At 48.2% G+C, this 20,065-nt stretch overlaps 1 protein-coding gene across 5 annotated transcripts in view; it reads left to right on the top strand.

Moving 5' to 3' along the window:
* WDFY4 (WDFY family member 4) overlaps positions 1-20,065 on the top strand; it is a 280,511-nt gene that overhangs the window by 16,329 nt on the left and 244,117 nt on the right. For all 5 annotated transcript variants that reach the window (XM_057308810.1, XM_057308808.1, XM_057308809.1 and 2 more), the window contains exons 2-6: positions 2,554-2,804; positions 12,512-12,626; positions 13,449-13,555; positions 15,614-15,748; positions 18,451-18,640. In XM_057308810.1, coding sequence (XP_057164793.1) covers positions 2,571-2,804; positions 12,512-12,626; positions 13,449-13,555; positions 15,614-15,748; positions 18,451-18,640 — 781 coding nt within the window. In that variant the 5' untranslated portion in view covers positions 2,554-2,570. The remainder of the gene's footprint in view (positions 1-2,553; positions 2,805-12,511; positions 12,627-13,448; positions 13,556-15,613; positions 15,749-18,450; positions 18,641-20,065) is intronic.

The raw sequence follows: 20,065 nt of genomic DNA, 5'->3' as shown, positions 1-20,065 counted from the left end.
AGACATTAGAGAGCCAGGTAATTGGTGAGATGGAAGAGGAGCCTGTGGGCAAAGTGTGGTCTGGTGCCAGTTTCCTGGAAGCATCTTAGTTGGTGATACTTTCTTGAAGTTAGCAGGTGTATAACCTTGACTCAGCTCTCCTGCTCCCAAGTCCATACCCAGAGGCAGTCACATGCAGCCCCATGAAGGGACCTGCATGGGAAATGTCCAGAACAAAATTGAGTGCAGTATGGAAAGTTGTGGGCAATCTGGCCGTGACTGCAGAGTGAACAAGTCCAACAGGCACGTGATGCCCACTTTGTAACATGGGGCAGCAGTTAGAAGAAACGAAGCTGACAAACACAGAGCCACATGGGTAGGTCTGAAGGCATATGCTGAGTGAAAAAGTGAGTGGCAGAAAAGATGCAGAAGGTCATTTGGGGAATTCAAAATGCCTGTATTCAGAAATCATGTCATCTGTACCACGTTTTATAGGGACCCAGGTTGTGAAGCAGGTGGGGTGGGCAGGGTGGGGAAGAAGGCAATGTGAGTGGGAAATGGGGGCCAAGCAATAAGTGAATCAACCAACGAAGCCAGACAGGAGCCTGGTCCAGGGCAGGGAGGACTACGCTGGGATGTGAGGCACCCACCACCTGCTCCTGAGGGCCAGCCCCACAAAACAAAACTCCTACCAAGCCCCAGCCAACCAACCATCAAAAGTAAAAGTATAAAGTTTGCTTCAACAATATTAGGAGGATTTTTTTTTTTATTAAACAACATATTCATAGATAAAGGTCGGAACACCAACTGGCATTTTTCTAGGTATAGGCAAGCTGGTGTCAAAGGCTCAGAAACATCCAGAGTAAAGCCAGTGCATCACTGAGATACTAATTAGTGAAAACTGATGGTGCACACACCAAAAAAGACACTTTACGACATGGGAGCACTCAATCCAAAACACGGGATGAGGCTCAGGGGTATATTGTTACAAAGCAGCTTATATAGTGAGACAGCAGTGACTTCATTCTTCACAGTGAGTGGTTATAATGTTAGAATTTTTTAAATGACAGGCAGTTGGTCAGTGGTTGCCTCATATCAATCTTGGAAAACAGTTTAAGTTTTGCTTCTGATTTCCAGATACGTAAGCAAGAAACAACTGAGGTCAAGTTAGTCTTGCAAAATAAGTTAAATTAAGCTTTGCTTGTATGACTAAACTGGTTTTGTCTGCTCAGGGAATTTTCAAGGTTGGTTTGTTTTTTGTTTTAATACTTCATATTCTTCCCGATATTTGGTTCCTTTCCTATTTTGACACTGAACTTTGTAATAAGAAAATGAAGTTTGAGAGTGATAAGCATGTGTGCTGGAAGGAGCGCTAGGGACTCATGGAGTTGTGTGCATAAAGGGTGAGAATGTTTCAAAGGGGGATGGTAAGTCTGGCCACATGGCCCTTCGTCCATTCCCATTCTAGCCTGCAGGGAGGTGTGTGCTGGGCTAAAAATAAAGCATGAAATAGCCCAGAGAAGAACACTGGTGGTTCCATCTTTGTGTGCCCAACCCTCTGGTTGCTACCCCATGATGTGTGGTTGTTGGTCACCGACCAGACTCCACAATGGATGCCTACATGGTGACACTGTGGTCAGGGAGGGCTTTTTGCAGGAAGCCTGGACATTCTGGGCTGCACGTGGAGTTTCCTATACTCCTGACATGCAACGAACAAATCTTTGCTGTGCTGTGAGTCAGTCATGACTCAACTAAAGACTAGGACAATTGAGAAGTTGAGGACACAAGGGCATCTTCTCAAGGTTACCCTTCTGGCCAATCGGTCTTTGGCTATTTTTACTGCATAAGTTCTCGTCTCATGCCTACTGACCCAAGATCAGCAGCTTGCACCCAACACCCCTGTGTGCTCTAATAAAGGAGCTCTTTAAAGTTAGCATGGGGGGGGGTTCAAGAGTCCTTTTGAAGACTAAGTTCTCTAAAAATATGGAATGTGAACCAAATCATGCTGAGAGTGAAGAACCTATATCCTTTCAGACTCGTGTGGTAGAGGGGCGTTACCACTGCAGATATAGAATTACAGGCCTGTGCAAATACGGGTGACAGTTGCACATACCCCTTCTACTTTCTCCACCGTTTAGAGGAGGAACAGCAGCAGGTAATAAATAAAACAGAACCAAACAACAGCAAAAAAAAAAACAAAACAAAACAAAAAAACACGCTTTGGTGTTAAAGGTTTGCACTTCAACTGGACATCTAGCTGCCCGTATGCCTTTGCCCAGCCAGCTTCCTTCCTTATATAGAGAAAATAAAAATGCCCATTTCTCCCCCGAGTCTGGGGAAAGAGCCCAGCACAGTGCCAGACACATGTCAGATTGTCCCTATAAAGTCACATCTAAGTCAGAATCTCCTTTAAAAAAAGTCTTCCTATTTTTGTCAGTTTCCTTTCAGATTATCAGGGGAACCATCTGCAATAGGAACTGAACCGCGTGAGTGCAGCACCTTGTCCCACACCCAGCTTCATCAGGAAGTGCTGTGACAGGTCTTGACATTTCTGGTTTTTTGTTCTGAATTCAGATCTGCTTTGCTAAGGCATGGAGGCAGAAGACGTTTCAAGGGCTGAAGACAGAGCTGAGTATCCGGGTTCCAAAAATGAAGGCCAGCCTGATGTTGCTCAGCCTGACCTCCCACGTGGAGGGCAATCTCCTGGTCCCACTGCTCTCTGGGAGATGCTAGAGAAGAAATTTCTGGAATACCAGAAGTTGGCCCATGGGAGCCCGTCTGAACATCAGCAGAGCCTGTTGAATCTCCTCCCACTGTTCCTGAAGGTCAGTATTCTTATTTTTGAAACTGTAAGAAGACGATACAGTGCTCTGGGGACACTTCTGGGATGATCGGAAGCCGGAGTTGGTGGTTTTAATATCATCACAAGTGGTCCCTATTGGGTTTCTTAGAGGGGAGTGTTGTGCTATTTAATAAAGATGGCAAGCAAGGCTCATCTCCAGGATGAGAAAGAGTTGGAAAGGACAGTTGGCTCTTGAGTAATATTGTCTCCTTAGTTAAAAAAAATTATATTGTTCAACCACAATCCCGGTGTGGGAGCCAGAGAAAGACCAGCTCCTCTGAAGTTAGGGAAAGAATGTGTGTCCTGGGTTGCAGGGATGGCAGGTAACCTCAAACACCAGCAATGCCAACAGTGAGGCCTGGGAGAACCCAGCCACGGGCATGGGAGAGAAGCCCAGCTTGTCCACTGAGCTGCCATTCTGGCCAGTGGCAGCTGGTGACAGTTTGGGTACAAAGGATTCCCTTTGTTATCTCAGAGCAAAGGTCCTGCCCATGAGGTCTGCTTTATAGTTGAATATATTGAAGTTAAGTTGCAGAGTTGGAAACACGTCTTTTTATGAGGACTTAATTTTGCTTGACTATTGATTCTTGGTTATTATTTTTAAAAAAACCATATAGGTACATTCAAAGCACAGAGAATATGAGATACCTTTCACATTTGAAACTAGACTAAGACAGATGGAGACCTGGCTGGTTTTCATTGGGAAATTCCCTTGCTGATTTGTTTCATCTAACTTATTAACCAGAAATAGTTAAGGACTTCCAAAGATGAATCAGAATCTTCTTGGGATCGTATTTCTAGGATGCGTTGAGTACTTAGGCATGTCTTTCTGTAAAAAATTTTTCCAAGTAACTTACCGTCCATGAATTCATTATTTTCCTCCATCTTTTGGACTTGTATAGCTCATCCATTCCATTTCACAGTTTGGATAACTGGCACATAAAGAACGTACTGGAAAAGAAGAACTAGGAGAGGACAGACAGCTCAGGTTTCTCATTCTTAGCCCTCCCTGCCCTGACAACCCTGCTTCTGGAGGGTGGTTTAGTCTCCCCCAGTTCTCAGGTCAACTTTGCCTTATGGAAAGAAAAATCTAAACAACATCTTGCCCCCGCCCCCCCGCCCCACCAAAATTTGCTGCTCTCCGTGCATGTGGGCTTGGCCATCACATTATCCCTTTGCCACCCACTGGACATCCGTGGCTCAGTTGAAAGGACTCTTGTTCACGAGCCAGAGCTTGGTCCTCCTTCACTTCTTTCCAGATTGTTGATCAGAGAATTCATTCATTTGTTGTCCACATATTTATTAAACTTTTATACCCTGTGTTGGGGCCTGGGGCTCTGAGAGTTAAGAATATAGACAGAGGTTTTACCATCGTGGAGAGTTTAGTCCAGGGTGGAGGATAAATAGCACCCGGAATGTGTCGTATTTGCTTGTAGGGGTTAACGACTTTCAAAATGGAAAGTTTTCACGTGAAAAATCAGATTTCCAGTGTCTCTTGAAAATTTTGGTAGATGTCAGTAGTACTAACCATTGGATGGAGATGGTGAGGGGCACCCCTTTTAGACAGAAGCTGGTCTCTGTTTCTCAGTTTATCTCAGTCCTCCACTCCCTAATATCTTTTACCCAACCCACGTTCCTCATTTATGTTGCCTGACCTGAAGGCATTTGAGCTTTGACCCCACATGTACACGCAGTTCCTATTACTGAACTTCGATATTGGTCCGTGTTTCCCAAGCTCTGCGCTTGTAACTAGAGGCACAATGGCCCTATTGTTGAACGCATGGGCTTTGGGGTCAGAGAGGGTGTCAAGTCCTGGCTCCATTACTAATTAGCTATGCATCCTTGAGCAAATTATTAAATATTGCTGAACCTCACTTTCCTTATCTGTGAAGTGGAATCAATAACACTTTGCTGGGAGTCCGTGAGGGTGAGAGAAGATAATGATTGTAAAGTTCACAGCACATGGAGAGCAGACAGGATCCCAATGACCTTTCCACCAGCCGCCAGGATACTAACTGCGGGTGTGCCGTTTGAGATCCCATTGCCACAAGTCCCCAGACTGCTGACACAGTCTGATAGGTTTTGAGTCCCTGGAGCTCACCTCTGATGAACCCTGAAGAAGCAGAATATTACAGGCTTTTGATCTTTGCTTAAAATCTATATTCTTTTATTAAGTCCTACATGTCTACAAGCCTCTTGTTTCTGTGAAATTCTAACTAAGAAAACCCCACCAGAGTCAGAGCCCTTTAGGCTTCTTCATTAAGGGTTGGTGATGGAAAGAAACATGGGGAAGGTCAGAGGGTTTGTTTTGTTTTGTTTTGAGTGTAGTGCAGATAAAGTCTGAAATGTAGATGAAGATGGAGAACCCCGTTGGAACACAGGTCCTTGTGTAAGAAGTCAAGCTTGAAACCGCTCCGTTCGGACTGTTATAACTGCAAAACCGTGTTCTTCAAGGTTGTCTGTTACGCACTGCCTTGGAAATACATGAGAATTTAAAAAGTTATGCCAAAGGGGCGCTTGGGAGGCTCAGTTGGTTAAGCATCTGACTCTTGGTTTCGGCTCAGGCCAACATCTCAGGGTCATGGGATCCAGCCCCCTGTCTGGCTCTACATTCAGCACAGAGTCTGCTCGAGAATCTCTCTCCTTCTCCCTCTGCTGTTCCCGCTCAAGCACTCCCTCTCTCTAAAATAAATAAATAAATAAAATCTTTTAAAGAAGTAAAAGAATAAAAAGTTATGCCAAAGCCTTCGTCATGTTGGTTGTCATGGCAACCATGCCCCCTGTGGACCCTGAGACAACCGAGCGCTCTAAAGGAGTCCCGGACTACTTTGTTCAGTGGAGTGCAACTCTCTATACCTGACTCTTTTCACTTTGGGCCCAAGGAAAACTAGGATAATCTAGAATATTCTTTGTTTTAAGATAATGCACACAAGGCATGTTGAATTGCCGCTCCTGCTTGGAAAGGGCCGCGTGCCTGGGTTGCGGGCACTTGCCTGCCTGGCCCAGGCCCCGTGTCGGTCAGAGGCAGTATGCAAGGGGCAGCCCATGTGTAGTCCGGGCTCGGGTGAAGGTTGACAGCAGTGAGTGCCCTGCCGCAGTGGCCGCCACCTGCCTCGACCTAGTGAGTCTTGAGATTTGGCGAGAGGTACTGTTCTGTGTGGGAGACTCCCTCAGAGCTGCTGCTTTCCCATCTTCTTCCCAAAGAACTTCCTTTTAGCCTCTTCGGCTTTCTCTCCTATTTGATTCCTCCAAATCCACAGCAGAGGACAATGTTTTCCCTAACTCTGCATTAACTGCTAGGCAAGCGCAAGGATGGGTTTGGTTGGTTCTGTAGCAAATCCCAGCCCCATTGCCTCCTGAGTGGAGAACAGCTGCAGGCTGTTGAAAAGTGAACCCATGCACAATCTAGGTGACTGTCTTGGTAGTAAGGAAGAACTTGATGGAATTTCAGGGCGTTGGAACCCCAACAAGGAACTTCTCTGGAAGGATGAGTCAGAAAAGAAGTTCTCATCCAGAACTGCATGCTCTCCTCCCCCGCCAGACTCCATCGGGCCTCTCTTGAGGTCAGGGAGGAGTTCTTAGCCAGGGCAGGCGGGCCCTTTCACGGATACTAGCTAATACCATTCACCGCGCTCCACCTACCTCTTGTTTAGTGTTATGAGCCCTCATAATACCCGTGAGGTCGGCGCCATTTTGATCCCAGCCTTGCCGCTGAGGAAAGAGAGGTTTAGAGATGTTGCGTAACTTGGCCGAGGTCACCTCGCTGTTCGCGAGGAGCAGAACTTAACTGGGCCACTCTGTCCAGGCCTGTGTCATTAGCCCCTGGGCTCCCTCCCTTGGGCAGTGCTGGGGTTCATAGAGCAGAGCTCATTTGGCTTCCTTCCCTGTCCCGTGACTCCCTGGACATCCAGCTTCGCCTGGCTAGTACCGATTGTGTACAAAAGAATGTCATGCCCTCTCCATGTGATGTTTGGGCAGCCCCAGGATGTTGCAGACAAGAATGAGGTTTCATTGCCTCACACAGGAAGCAGCACAGAACTAATGACTTCTCAGCGTGCACAGCAGTGTTTCCACGAAGGATTCAAGCGACTGTTGCTGTGTTCCTGCCACGAGCCTTGGGCTTTGGTCTTTCTAGAACCCTTCCTGTCATAGGGTCTCACACCAAGAGAAGAAAGCCTTCCTCTAGCAAGCCTGGGCTGATCCTGCTGGCTCTTGGTTGAGCTGACTTTGGGGGAAAAGGAAACACTGCAGATCCTCACGTTGCCCAGAGATATCCGGTGATAATAGACACCGGGAAAGCTGGAGCTATAGATGTAGCTGTTCAGGATTGTTCTTGGAATTTGTACCTGGAGAGAAAACAGGCAGAAAGCTAGGGAACCCCTGGCAGTGAATGCAAAATTCCTCACCGTCTGGGACAGACAGCCTGGGGTGGGGGGAACCAAGGGGGACGAGGGGAGCTCTGTGGATGTGCTAGATTAAAGATGCGAGAATGGGTCCACACGGCTCCCTTGAAGAGGTGGGATCCACATCCCCTCCCCTGGGATCTGGATGGATTTGTGATGACTCGGCTAATGGAATAGGGCAGACGTGACATTTGCAGGTCCAGGCTTCAAGAGACTTGCAGCTTTTTCTTCCCATCGCTTCTCACTTCCTGTCACTCTCAGGACCCTGCTGCCATGCTGTGGGGAAGTCTCAGCAGCCCTGAGTAAAAGCCTATGTGTAAAGGAACCAAAGCCCCCGACCTTGCTGCTGACAGCCAGTGCCAACTTACCAGCCATGTGGGTGTGCCGTCCAGCAGGTGGATCTCTAGCCCTGTTAGCTGCCCCAGCTGAACGAAGCAGAGAAAAGCTGTCCCTGCTGAGCCCTGCTCAAATTGCAGATCCATGAGAAAAATAAGCCCCTCAATTTGGGGGCGGTTTGTTGTGGACCGATCTCTAGCCAGAACAGTGGGTAACACGGGGAGGAATCATTCATTTCCTAGTGTGGAGGGATTGGAATTAACACTAACTCGATTGCACTTGGCAGTGAGTGTTCGTGCATGCGTGTGTGTGCATGTGTGCAGATATACAGGTAATTACAGGTACTTCTGAGACGCACAACCCTGCCAGTGGTGCAGAGCTTATGCCTTTGAGTGTGGCCGATCATTCTCATATAAACCACGCGTGAACCCAACTGACAGCGGGAGAGAGAGAAGTAACATTAAATATAACAATAGGGATGAGCAGTAATTGTTCCCAAGTGTAGTGTCCTGAGGGAGCATTGAAGGTAAATACCCTTCTTTGTCCATCCCTGACATAGCCAACCTCAGAGTGGGGTCCACGACATGGCGAATTACCATCTCAGAGAAACAACATTTTGTGTGTGCAAGCAAAGTTTTGATGCATCACTTTTTTGTAAATTTAATTTACAGCGGAGAGGGTCATCTGTATCACACTAGCAGGGAAAATTCGCATGAAGTCTCTGAAATGTTTTGAGCTCACTTAAAGATCAAACCACCAAACTCGAGGGTAAGGAAGACATAGTAACATTGCAGCCATCCTTGAAAACCAGCCAGGTTCTGTCATTCGAAAGCTGGGGTTTTCTCCCATCCCCTTAAGAGCTTTTTTCGTTCTCATCTTCCTTTGGAGGCCACAGCATCATTTTCTTTCTCTTTCTTCCATGGGAGAGACAGCCACGAGGCACGATGGTGCAGCTTAGATAATGTGAGTAAATAAAACTTAAAAAAAATATTGAGCAATATTCTCCCAGCATGCAAGTCCCAGTTTGGGAAAAAATTAGGTCCTTTTGGAAGCTGCCTTAACTCTTTGGGGGTCTCCATGGTACCATTCAGTAAATGATTGACTCTGTGCACCAAAGTGCACCCCAGTGGCCTGAAAGAGTTAATGTGGCCTCCAGAAGTGCCCATCGCGGTCCCAGGAAGGAGTGTGAGCCTTGGGAGACTCTGGCTGAGCATACAATTACTGTTCAGCTCACAGTGGCCCAATTTACTTTATTGTAGAGTGCCTGCAGGAGTCCCACTGCTTGAAGACGATCTGGATGCTTCTGAGTCGACTGCCTGCAAATTGGTCTTTGAGGGGTTTGCCCGAGCAGGGAGGAGGCACAGGAATTTGTTAGGAAGACATCATAGCAGAGTTTTCAGTCCTGGACAGGAGATAATCGTATCAGAAATTCCTAGCGGAAAGGACTGATTTTTTCTTTCCGGGGATTCAAATTACCAAGTGATAGCCGGTTTCCAGGGGGCAGCCATAAATTTCTTAGCTATGCACATGCAACCTGGGTATGAGTGAGATAGCTCTTCACTCTGCTGCTTACCTGATTCTCCGGGCTTACTCTCCTGCCTCAGCCTTAGTTTCTGTAAAGTGGGAATAATCATAACAACCCTAATTTCAAAGGTTGTCGTAGGACTAATGGAAACAATGCACATAAGGGCTTGGCCCAGCGATTGGCACAAACCCGGCATGCAATACATTCAGCCGTCAGTCTGCGTGTTGTGGATTCATAATCATGTATTCGCTTATCGAATATTTGTTGAAGGTCTACTATGTGCAATAGCTTTTAACATTCACTTAGCATGTCTGTAGTGTTTTTTCCTTTTTTAAGATTTTATTTATTTATTTGACAAAGAGAGAGTGAGCGAGTAAGTGTGAGAGCACAAGTGGTGGAGGGGGGAGAGGGAGAGGGAGAAGCGGGCTCCCGGCAGAGCAGGGATCCCCACGTGGGGCTTGATTCCAGGATCCTGGGATCATGACCTGAGCCGAAGGCAGACCCTTAACCAGCTGAGCCACCCAGGCGCCCCTAGCATGTCTGTAGTTTTAGCAAAGTTCTGATGAACTGCTTTTTTATTTACAAAGGAAAGGGGCAACTCTGTCCATTTATAGGGCAGACAATATAAGAAGTATTTCAGGTCACAAAGTTTTGTTCAAAACAAAATAAATATCCATGTACTCACCACCCATATAAAAGAAAGAAAACATTTCAGATAAACTGAAGCCACCTGGGAATGGGTGCTAGAGTTCATTCCCCTTCTGCCCTCCTCCAGTACAAACCCCCATCCTGCTGAGTTATCATTCCCTGTGGGGGAATATATGGATATAGTACATGCATCAAAGTGCATGAACATAGATATTCATTGAATATATTATATGGATACAATATGTATTATGTATATCCAAATATATCTATATCCACGTTATACGATAATATGAATACATTTTAATAATCCTAAGTGATATTATTGTGAATTTTATTTGTAGATTGACAGGTTTTCTAGATTCAAGATTCTAATATGCTTTGGCAACTTGCTTTTTACACCCAACATTCTATTTCTGGATTTATCCATATTGATACCTGTAACTCTATTTCTTTTTCAGTTCTGTATAGTATCCTTACATAAGTATGCCGCAAGTTATTCATTCACTGTCCTATTGATGAACATTGAGTTCTTCCAATGTGACACAATCATAGATAAGATGCTTAATAGTTCATGTTCATGTCTCCTTGTGCACATGTGCCAGCATTTCTTTTTTTTTTTTATAATGATTTTTTATTATATTATGTTAGTCACCATACAGTACATCCCCGGTTTCCGATGATGTGCCAGCATTTCTATAGGGAATATGCCTAGAAGGGAATTGCTGGGCCATAGGATGTGTCCTCCTATAACTTTATTGGATTGGGTTAAATACTTTTCAAAGGGATTTTTTGCAAGTTGTGCTCCATCAGTAGATCATGGGGGTTTCCTGGTGCTTTCCCACATTTAGTATTGTCAGGCTTTGCGTTCTCACTAACCAGAAAAATATGACTATCTCATTGCACTTTTAATTTGCATTTTCCCGATTATTAGTAATTTGGTATTTAGTGTATCTTTTATAAGTTACTTGTTTCATTTGCCTATTTAAAAAAATGAGGGTTTTTTTTTTATTAATTTGTAGGAATCTGGATACTATTCCTTTGTCTGTTATATGCATTGAAAATATTTTTTCCCAATCTGTGGCTTATTTCCCTTGTATGTAGTATCCTCTAATATAGAGAAAAATTCTAGAAGGTTTTTACTCTTTAATGAATGCGGTGTCTACAGCAAGGAAACACATTTCCCCCTGGAATTTTATTGCTTTTCTCACCTTTTCTAGAAGGACGATCTCTGCTTTAAAAAACTCGGTCATGTCTTTGGGCAGGAATATAATTTAATATGGCTGGTGAGCAGGAGCAGTGAATGGCAGTCCAGCAAAACTGTATTTTGTTGAGGCCACTAATTGCCAGGAACGTGCTCAGAAGCCTACCTTCCTGGGAAGGTGGGAAACCAGAAATGAGGAGTTGCCAGGAACTCAAGTCCTGTGCCAAGAGTAGTCACTCCATTCTGACTATTGGTCTAGAGAGAGCTCTCCTCATCCTGGGACTAGTAACGTCTGCCTGTGACAACACAGGCGAACAAAGAGAGAAGATTCTAATGAGAAGCAGACTGGGAGGGAATTCTGAAAAGGGTCAGGCATCCTAAGTGGAATTTTAAAATTAATGACTTCTTTTAAATAGTATCCTAAACAATGAAAGAAAAAGTCCAAGGCAAAAAGATGAACAGATAGGATAGAACTAGAGAAGGAACAGAAAAGAAAGAATTTTAAAGAATTAAAAAAAAAAAAAGAAATAGGAGATTAAAAGCGACAACAACTTGGACTCAAAAGAATTTCCTGAGCCTGGAACTAAAGCTAGAAAGCAAAGGAATAGATCGAGAAATTTCATTTCATGTGAATTTCAGATTTCTGTACAGTGAAACCTAATAATATCAAATTAAAAGAGAAAATGGCAAATTAAAAAAAATCACAATAGTATTATGGACATTTTTTTATGCGTAAAGAGCTTTTTAAAACAAATAATAGTGAAAACCCTAGTAGAATAATAGGCTAAGGGTAAAAACAGGTAATTCAAGAAGCATGAAAAATGCTTGTCTATTTCAGTAATCAAAAGGCTGCAATCGAGGTGAGATCTTTTTTCTTCTATCAGTTTTCTTATTTAAGATGAAAAAACATGATAGTGCTCAATGGGTGTAGAGAAACTAGTCCTCTCCCAGGGAGGCCCTGGCGAGGCTAATCGGGTCAACTTCCTCTGGGGAATGAGTTAGGAATATGCACCGAAGCACTAAAAAAATAAAATAAGAAGCATGCCCTTGTAACTTGCAATCCCACTCTTTAGAATTTATCAAAGGAAATAACTGTCTGACTTAAACTAAGATATCTGCGCAAGGTTCTAGAAGCATGAAGCCTGCGAGAGGAGAATCTGTGAGATGCAGCAGTGGGTGGGGTAAGGAAGGTGAGGGAGAGGGGAACCTAGAGAACCACCTTAGAATTTCCCACTGGGGCAACTTGTGCTTGGTAGAACCATTTGTGGAGACGAGATACAATAGATTTGGGAGGAAGGCAATGGTTTGGATTATGTGTACTTGACACTTCAGGAACACGAGTTCAGGGCCCAGTTAGATGTGGGTTTGGAGCTCAGCAGAAGTTGAAGACTTCACGGGCACTAGGGTAGGGATACAGTGGAAGCCGCTGGGGTAGGTGTTTCGGTGGCCTTTGGGATGCACCTGGGACAGTGAGGTGGCCCACTGGCTCGGGCTGGCGGGGAGAGTGGCAAGGCGAGGCTCATGCCTTGATCTGTAGCTTTGACATGTCTGATGGAATCCTGTGTATTGCACTTCAGGCCTGGGAAAACTCTGTGGGGATCATCTGCTTTCCCAGTCTCCAAAGGCTGGCAGAAGATATTTCTAACCAGCTCGCCCAAGAGATACAGAAGGCACTTGCGGGAAAGCCTGCAGGTAAGAGAACGCTTAATGGAGAGCAAAACAGCCTTGCGCGCTCCTCCCAGGACTTCTGTGAAGCCCCTCCCTGCTTTCCAGTGGAGTCGGAGTGGTGCCTTCCAGAGAGCCCTACAGGCTCACTTCTGCCACTGAGGATGTTGGGAGTGGAGGGAAAGGTTGGCAGAGGAGGGAAGAGGGACTTGCAGAATTCTGCTCCTCCTGGGAGGGATACACACACACACACACACACACACACACACACACACACACACACAAAGGATCAGGGTCTCTGGGGGGGGTACTAGGATAAAAATGTGTGTTCAGTGAATAGCTCGATCCAGAAAAGACACAGAAGGGAAAGCCAAGCACCTTTTCTGTTTTGGGGTCTCCTGACTTGCATTCTTCTGCTCCTAGAGCTGCACCCTGGAGGCTGGGCAGGAGGGGACTCTAGGGGGAAGGAGTATCTTGAGCATAGTGTGGGTTGCAGAACTCTTTTGCGACATAAGGGGCTGGAGGATATAGGAAGTGGGGTGAAGACTCTGGATTGTGAGAAGTCCAATAGCTGAGGCGCTTCTTATTATTTGGTAATGGAGAGCTATTGATGGTTGTTGAGCAGGGATGGTGGCAAGATAAAGACGGTCCTCCAAGGAGATTAATCTGGCAGAGTGTGAGATGGCATGGGTTCGGATGGCATGGTGGAGAGGAAGGGAGACAGAAGTGCCCTAAGGATGCGAGGGCACATCTCACGGGAAAGGAGGCCAAGGGGAGGGAAAGGTGGCTGGACAGGTCACCGCACTGCCCTGCTGGTAACGCTTTCTCCCCTTCACGTGCTGTTGCCAGAGCAAGCGAGGGAGGCAGCCGGCCAGTTGCTGCGGTGGAAGGGGGATGTGGATCAGGACGGCTCCCTGCTCCTGAAGTCAGTGTTTGTGCTCACGGGGACCAACGCGGTAAGTGTCGGGCCCCGTGGGCCCCAGCTGGGGAGCTCTGTATCCACGTGTGGCAGGAAGTCCCAGCAAAGGCAGTGGCACATCTCAAGGTGTCTTTTTTGCTATGATACTGAGTTATCGTTTCTCCGGCCCTATTTCCCTTCTGACCTAGAACATGGACTTGAGCATCTGAAATTCACTTTCGAATCCTGCTTTTTCAGTTGACAAGCTGCGTGTAACCTTGGGCAAATTGTCACCTTTCTGTGACACAATTGCGTGGCTGATTTTAAAATGGGGATAATGCCTTAGTTCAAGGGTTAGTGCAGGGATGAACACGGCTGATTGTATGGACAGTTTTGTGTGTCCGGGCAAGCCTGGGATGTCTCGTGAAGGTCAATGAAACCCCCCAAGCCCCCTGAGTCAGACTACGAAGCCACCTTAGTTACCATCCTGTGTACCTGCTGTCTGTCTGACTCCAGAGCCTGTGCCCTGAGCCACGGCTCTTTACTGCCTCCTGCTAAACTCAGATGGAAGGAGCCAGCATCAGGCACCTGTCCCTGCCTGCCCAGAGACAGCGCCTGGATGAGACTGGCTCCTCTTTCTTCCCTTCCCACGGTGCCCCATCCTGGTGGCCGATGTGTCCTCCACTGTGAAGCTGGGGCTCTGGGGCTTCCCTGCAAGTGGACAGCGGATGGCTGGTGTCCTCTTAGGCAAAAGCAGGCCCCGGCAGCTGTGGCTATCAGCAGAAATGGCCAGAGGTCCTGGACAGGGCAGGCCCAGAGACTCATGTGTCTGGTGAGAGTGCCCACTGCATGCCAGCCTGGCGCTCAACGCCGGGAGCAGCAGAGAACCAGATGGGGACACGGCCACCCTGAGGCTAAAGGTGAACACAGACCTCAGCCGGGCATCTGAAACAGTGCGCAGAGCCGTGAGAGGAGCTGGGAGTGCAGTTGCTAACCGCAGGGAGGATCCCCTGGCCTTTGCTCTATATACCCCCCCCCCCGCCCCCAACCACCGCCAGCACAGCAGCCTGAAGCACAGGGCAGGAGCCTTTCTGCCCGTGGGGCAGGACTGTTCACAGTCTGGTAGTAAAAATCAACCTAAGAGCTTGTTTTCCACTGTGAGCAGCCAGCCCTAAAGGCAGTGAGACAAGTAAGCAGCTGGCTTTCAGGGGAGCCAGTGCAGCACGGAGGACAGGGGAGCCCCCCTGAGCAGGGTCCCAGCAGAGCCAGGTGTCCAATACGGGTGTGGCCATTATAGTGTACCGGAAGCTTCGAGGGGAAAGGGTGGGACCAGCCGCTTGCATTATCTTCCTGGTCCTGACCCAGACTATACATTCTTCCTTTCTCTTTTTCTCATTTTGCCACTGTATCTGTCACATTAGTCAGCTGGGTGGGAAGTTGGGTGAACAGTGTGCTTTAGAGTAATGCCATACGTGTGCACACGCGCACACATGTGCACACACACACATGCAGACATGGCTGGGGGTTTGCCGTAACCCCCAGGGGAGCTGCAGGCAGAGCACGGGGAAGAAAGCCTCCAGGACGCTCCATTCTGAGGCTGGTCCCCTCTCGGCCCCCTTCCTGTCTTCTCCCATCTGTCTGGCCACCCCGGTTATCAGGCTTCCCCTGTAGGACCGTTTCGGTCTTGGGGAAGTCTCAGATCTGAACAAGGGGACAGGAAGGGCCTTGATCAGGTCCTTCACGTGTTATGAGCATGTCCTCCTGAGTGTCCAATTCTCTAATCAGGAGGCAACCTACCCAAATCAGTAGTGTGATCGTTTAGGAAAGCCCTTGTTTTTAGCTCTGCACCTGTCCCTCCCTCCCTCTCTTCCTTCCTTCTTTCCTTCCTTCCTATTATCTATCCTATAAAAGATGAAAAGTTTATCGAGCACATAGTGGACACGCTGTATAAATTCAATCTTCACAGCCGCCCTAGGTGGGTCAGATGCGTGTCTCCACTCTTATGTGAGCCTGTGTTGCCCAGAGAGAGGACGGGATTTGCCCATGTTCCGGCTAAAACGGCTGCAGGGGCTGGACCATGCTGCGCGGGGTGGTCACGTCTGCGCTTCCCTTGCAGGAGACCCTGGGCAGAGTTGCTGAGTCTGGCCTTCCAGCCCTGCTCCTGCAGTGCCTTTACCTCTTCTTTGTCTTTCCTCTGGAAAAGGACGAGCTTATTGAGAGTGATGTGCAAGTTCAGAGGATGTTCGTGCAGGTGAGTGAGAGGAGGGCTCCACGTCCCTGGGCCAAGACTCTGCTCTGCTTCTTGGAGATGTTTTCGTCTTCCTCAGCCACAGGCCTAAAGCAACTCTGTCCTCCTGGAGGGCCAGCTCCTCTGTCTGCCCCCAGGCTCTGCAAATGCCAGCAATCCTGTGCATCTGGAAGATGAATGTCCTTCTCTCCGTCTTGTTGCATCCCTGTATCAATAGTCCCCTGGTTCTCCCCCAGAAAAGTGTGCCGCTCCTCTTCCTCCTTCACTTGGCCCCAGCAGCTCCTCTTCCTCCAGGCTGCGTTCCCGGGCCCTGCCTGCCCCTCCCAGCAGGGGGAGCCTCCTGTCCCCCTGCCTTCTCTGAGGACAAGCATGCTAACAGCATCTGCATAAGGGTAGCTGACGTTTTCCAAGTACTTCCCTGTACCCACCCCTGCCATGGCCTCCCCGAGCCCTCTCTTCGTTCCAGGATGTGTGTAGTATTACAATTCTGATTCCATGTCAACTAAAGGATGGTGAGTGAAAGTGGGTCCAGGGTCACAGAGGTAGCGGGTGGGGGGCTGGGATCGGGACCCTGGAGATCTGGCTCCCAAGCCCACTTTGTGATGTCACCACCTTCCCCCTCCCGGAAGCTGTCTCAGGCTGCTGCACATCAAATGTAGTTTCCTGGCGTCCTTCCCCGTCTTTCCTCTCCTCTCTCACTACCAGCTGCAACTTTTAGCATAACTTCTCGCCTCTTTCCCTGCCCCCTTACTGACCACTTCTGCTTTCTCAGCTTCCCAGATGCTGCATTCACCAGAAAACTCCTCCTGCCTCTCTGGAGGAGACCTTGGCGGGGGAAGGGTAAGGAGGGCCCTGTGTCCTCCTCATCTTCCTGCAGCCAGGGCCTCCAGCACCGTCTCACAGAGCAGGTGCTGAAGAGCTTTTGTGAATTTCCAATTGCGCGTGTGCATTGCACATGGGCATTCACGTTAGCGTCTGTTTGAGATTCATTCTCAAGCCATTATCATCGTTATCAGAGGTTATCTCACAGTTCACTTGTGGTAGGTTACCCTTAAGTTGCATTTGTTGGAAACTTAGGCCTCATTTAACTGTGTATAAATGATATTCTAAGTGGTGGCCAGGATGCAGTACTGGGCATTTTGACACATCTTTACCATGTGGCTTTTACGTGTCCTGCAGAGAACTAGTGAAGCCCCGCCTTCACGGCCCGATCCATATATGGGCAGAACGCGAGCCACAGTGATAGGCCATGGCGGCGTTCCTCAGGGTTTTCCTCATTTCATTCTGCAAAAATATATGGAGCTGCTCCCATGTGCTGCCCTACACCAGGCTGATGGTTCCAGGAGCAAGCATAGTACTCTCTCTCGTAGAGGTGGCAGAAAGACAGGGAAGCCAAACAGGGAAAATAATCATGTAATTAAAGAACAGTGTCCCAATGTTTTAAGCGCTCTGAAGGAAAAATGGAAGGTGTGCTGGGAAATGAGGACAAGGGAACCTGATTTATAGTAAAGCATAAAGGAAGGCTGCCTGGAGGAAATGGCCTTAAACCAGAGCTGAAGGTTGTAACGGAGGTGTGAAGGGGAAGGGGAGGGGACAGGAGCAGAAATGGTGTCCAAGCCAAGGGTCACATGGCCATGCCCACCGGCTGGGGAGGCCAGCAGATGGGGTCTGGAGCTCAGCTCTGTGGCTGTCCAGCTTGGACTCTGTCACTGTGTCCAGAAGGGGCTAACAGATTCAGATGGAAGGAGCCCTCCATATTTGCCCAGCTAGAAGGAGATCCAGGTAGACCCCCCAGAGCCAAAGGGAGGGCTGCACACAGTCACAGGAGAGAGGAGGCAGGGCTGGTCTGCACAGAACTCTGTGAGCCACAGTTTACCCCAAGTGGCAGGAAGGTATCAGAAGTCTCTCTGGTAGCCATAGGGAGACAGGTGGGGAGGAGGCACAGGGCCCAGATAGGAAGTCATATGCTAAGGCTCATGATCTTATGAGAAGTAGAGTTTGAGTGCCAACCAGGGATCTGGGAACACATTTTTTTTTTTTTAAGATTTTATTTATTTGAGAGAGAGAGCGAGCATGAGGACGATCAGTGGGGAGGGGCAGAGGGAGAGGGAGAAAGAGACTCCCCACTGAGCAGGGAGCCCGACCTGGGGCTTGATCCCAGGACCCTGAGATCATGACCTGAGCCGAGGGCAGGTGTTTAACTGACTGAGCCACCCAGGCGCCTGGGAGCACACCTCTTTTTAAATAGTACTGGGTCCTATTAATTCTGTGCTTAACTTTTGATGGCATTTTTTCCCTGCACTTCTTTGTAAAAGGACAGCTCCCTAAGTCAAACCCTTCTTTGTTATTCTGAATTGGAAAGGGTAACAACTGCTTGTGTTAAGATTGTGCCCTGGGGGTTATACGCAACTAATGAATCATGGAACTTTACATCAAAAACCAGGGATATACTGTATGGTGACTAACATAATATAACAAAAAATATTATTATTTGAAAAAAAAAAGGAGTACAGACTTGAGCCCACGCCCTGTCACCCTTTTCTAGGTGGCGCTGCTGACCATGGTGCTCTGGGGCAGAGGGTGACCCGTACAACCCATCCTTTGCACTGAGACATACCCTTCTGAGCTCTGGAAAAGGAGGGAAGAAATCTGTTACAGGAAGGAGGCTTCCTAACTAGGCATCTTTTTTTTTTTTTTTTTCCCAGATGTTGCTGAACATTTGCAGTGAGTCTCAGGGGCTGGAGAGACTTCTATCAGGAAATGAGCTCCAATCTCTAGTGATTGCCACTACCTGTCTCCGGGAACACAGCTGCAGTTTTTGGAAGGAGCCCACCTTCTGTGTGCTGAGGGCAATCTCCAAAGCTCAGAACCTCGGCATCATCCAGTACCTGCAGGGTATGACCCCGGGAGACCAGGGCTGGGATGTGGGCCCACTTTCTACAACGAGACCCTGGAACCAAAATAGAGATGGACAAACAGGGTCTTCACGGATGCCCATCTATGCCCCGTGGATGACCCTTCGCTTGGTTTCCTTCATGAAAGTGCGTTTATTATTTACCGTGGTGCTCCATCGGGGGAGGAAAGGAAAGGGGAACTCATTTAGTGCACACACGCTATCACACACACACCACCGTGCTGGGCCCATTCGTGCAGTGTCTCATCTGTCTCTTTGAGATGGATATCAGTGCCGTTGTGTAATGGGGAAAGCGGAGGCTGAGGCTGGAAGAACTCGCCCAGCTCCCTCGCTCACAAACAGGAGAATCACGTTCTAAACCCGGAGATGCCCAATCCTGTGCTTTTGGCTCCGCTCTGGGCAGCATCTGTAGGGGTGAAGGTCGTAGATTCTGGAACCAGACAGCTGGGCTGTGGACTCCAGCTCTGTTCTCCTGTTTTCATACCTGAATGACCTTGAGCTCTTAAGCGCCTATGTGGCTCAGTTCTTTTATCTGTGAAATAGGGGTAGGAAACCCTTGCCCTGTGGTCTGTCTTCTCTCTGGGGCCTCCTGTAACAGGGGGCGTCAGTTGCTGACAGCTGAGAGAGTTCACCAAGCCCACTGCCCTACTGTAACTGAGCCCAGGACCAAACGTCAGCCCCAAGCTAGGGATTCAAGGCTCCCGGGAAGGCCAGGGCCCAGCAGAAATGGCCCCGGGCTGAGTTGGCCTGAGATGCTTAGTAGCCCAGGGAACTAAACTCCATAGGCTGGAGTCAGAGAGCCCTGAGAAAAAGCTGCGTGCATTGGCGGCATGGGTCTCTCACTGTGTCATTATTGTTAGCTGTCCCAGACAATAACCAGAAAAGAAAATACGCACTTCGGTGGGGAGACTGCTGCCTGGAGCACTGAGCCCAGGACCCCCTTAGGTTCGGAACGGGTAGTTTCCATGGGCGTAGAGGCTGAAGAGAAGGTCTGGAAGAAAGGGCTGGCCTGGTGGTTACCTGCCAAGCCTGCAGTTCTTGGGGCTAACCTGCCCCACATGCAGACTCTGGGGGGCATCTGAAGCCTTGCAGCTGAGGGACAGAGCATGTGTTAGACACATGTGTGTCTTTGCTGACACCCAGAAGCAGCTACTTCCAGTGAAAGAGCTCGAAAAATAGTGATCCACCGAATGCAAATCCAATGACATCCCTCTTCTGACTCAAACCCTCCCTTGGCTTCTCACAGCTCTGGGTAACTGGCAAGTTGCACGGCCAGGGCCCACACATGAGCTGGCCCTGCCTTCCTCCCCCTCCGTCGTGGCCCACACTTCTGGGTGCTAAACCGCTGGGTACCTTAGTAGCGGAAACACACCATCTTTTGGTCCCTCGCCTTCTTACATACTCCT

Source organism: Ursus arctos, unplaced genomic scaffold, assembly GCF_023065955.2.
Source record: "Ursus arctos isolate Adak ecotype North America unplaced genomic scaffold, UrsArc2.0 scaffold_7, whole genome shotgun sequence".
NCBI classification, from domain to species: Eukaryota; Metazoa; Chordata; class Mammalia; order Carnivora; family Ursidae; genus Ursus; species Ursus arctos.
Note: the sequence above shows the minus strand (reverse complement) of the source record. Positions and strands in the feature narration are given on the sequence as shown.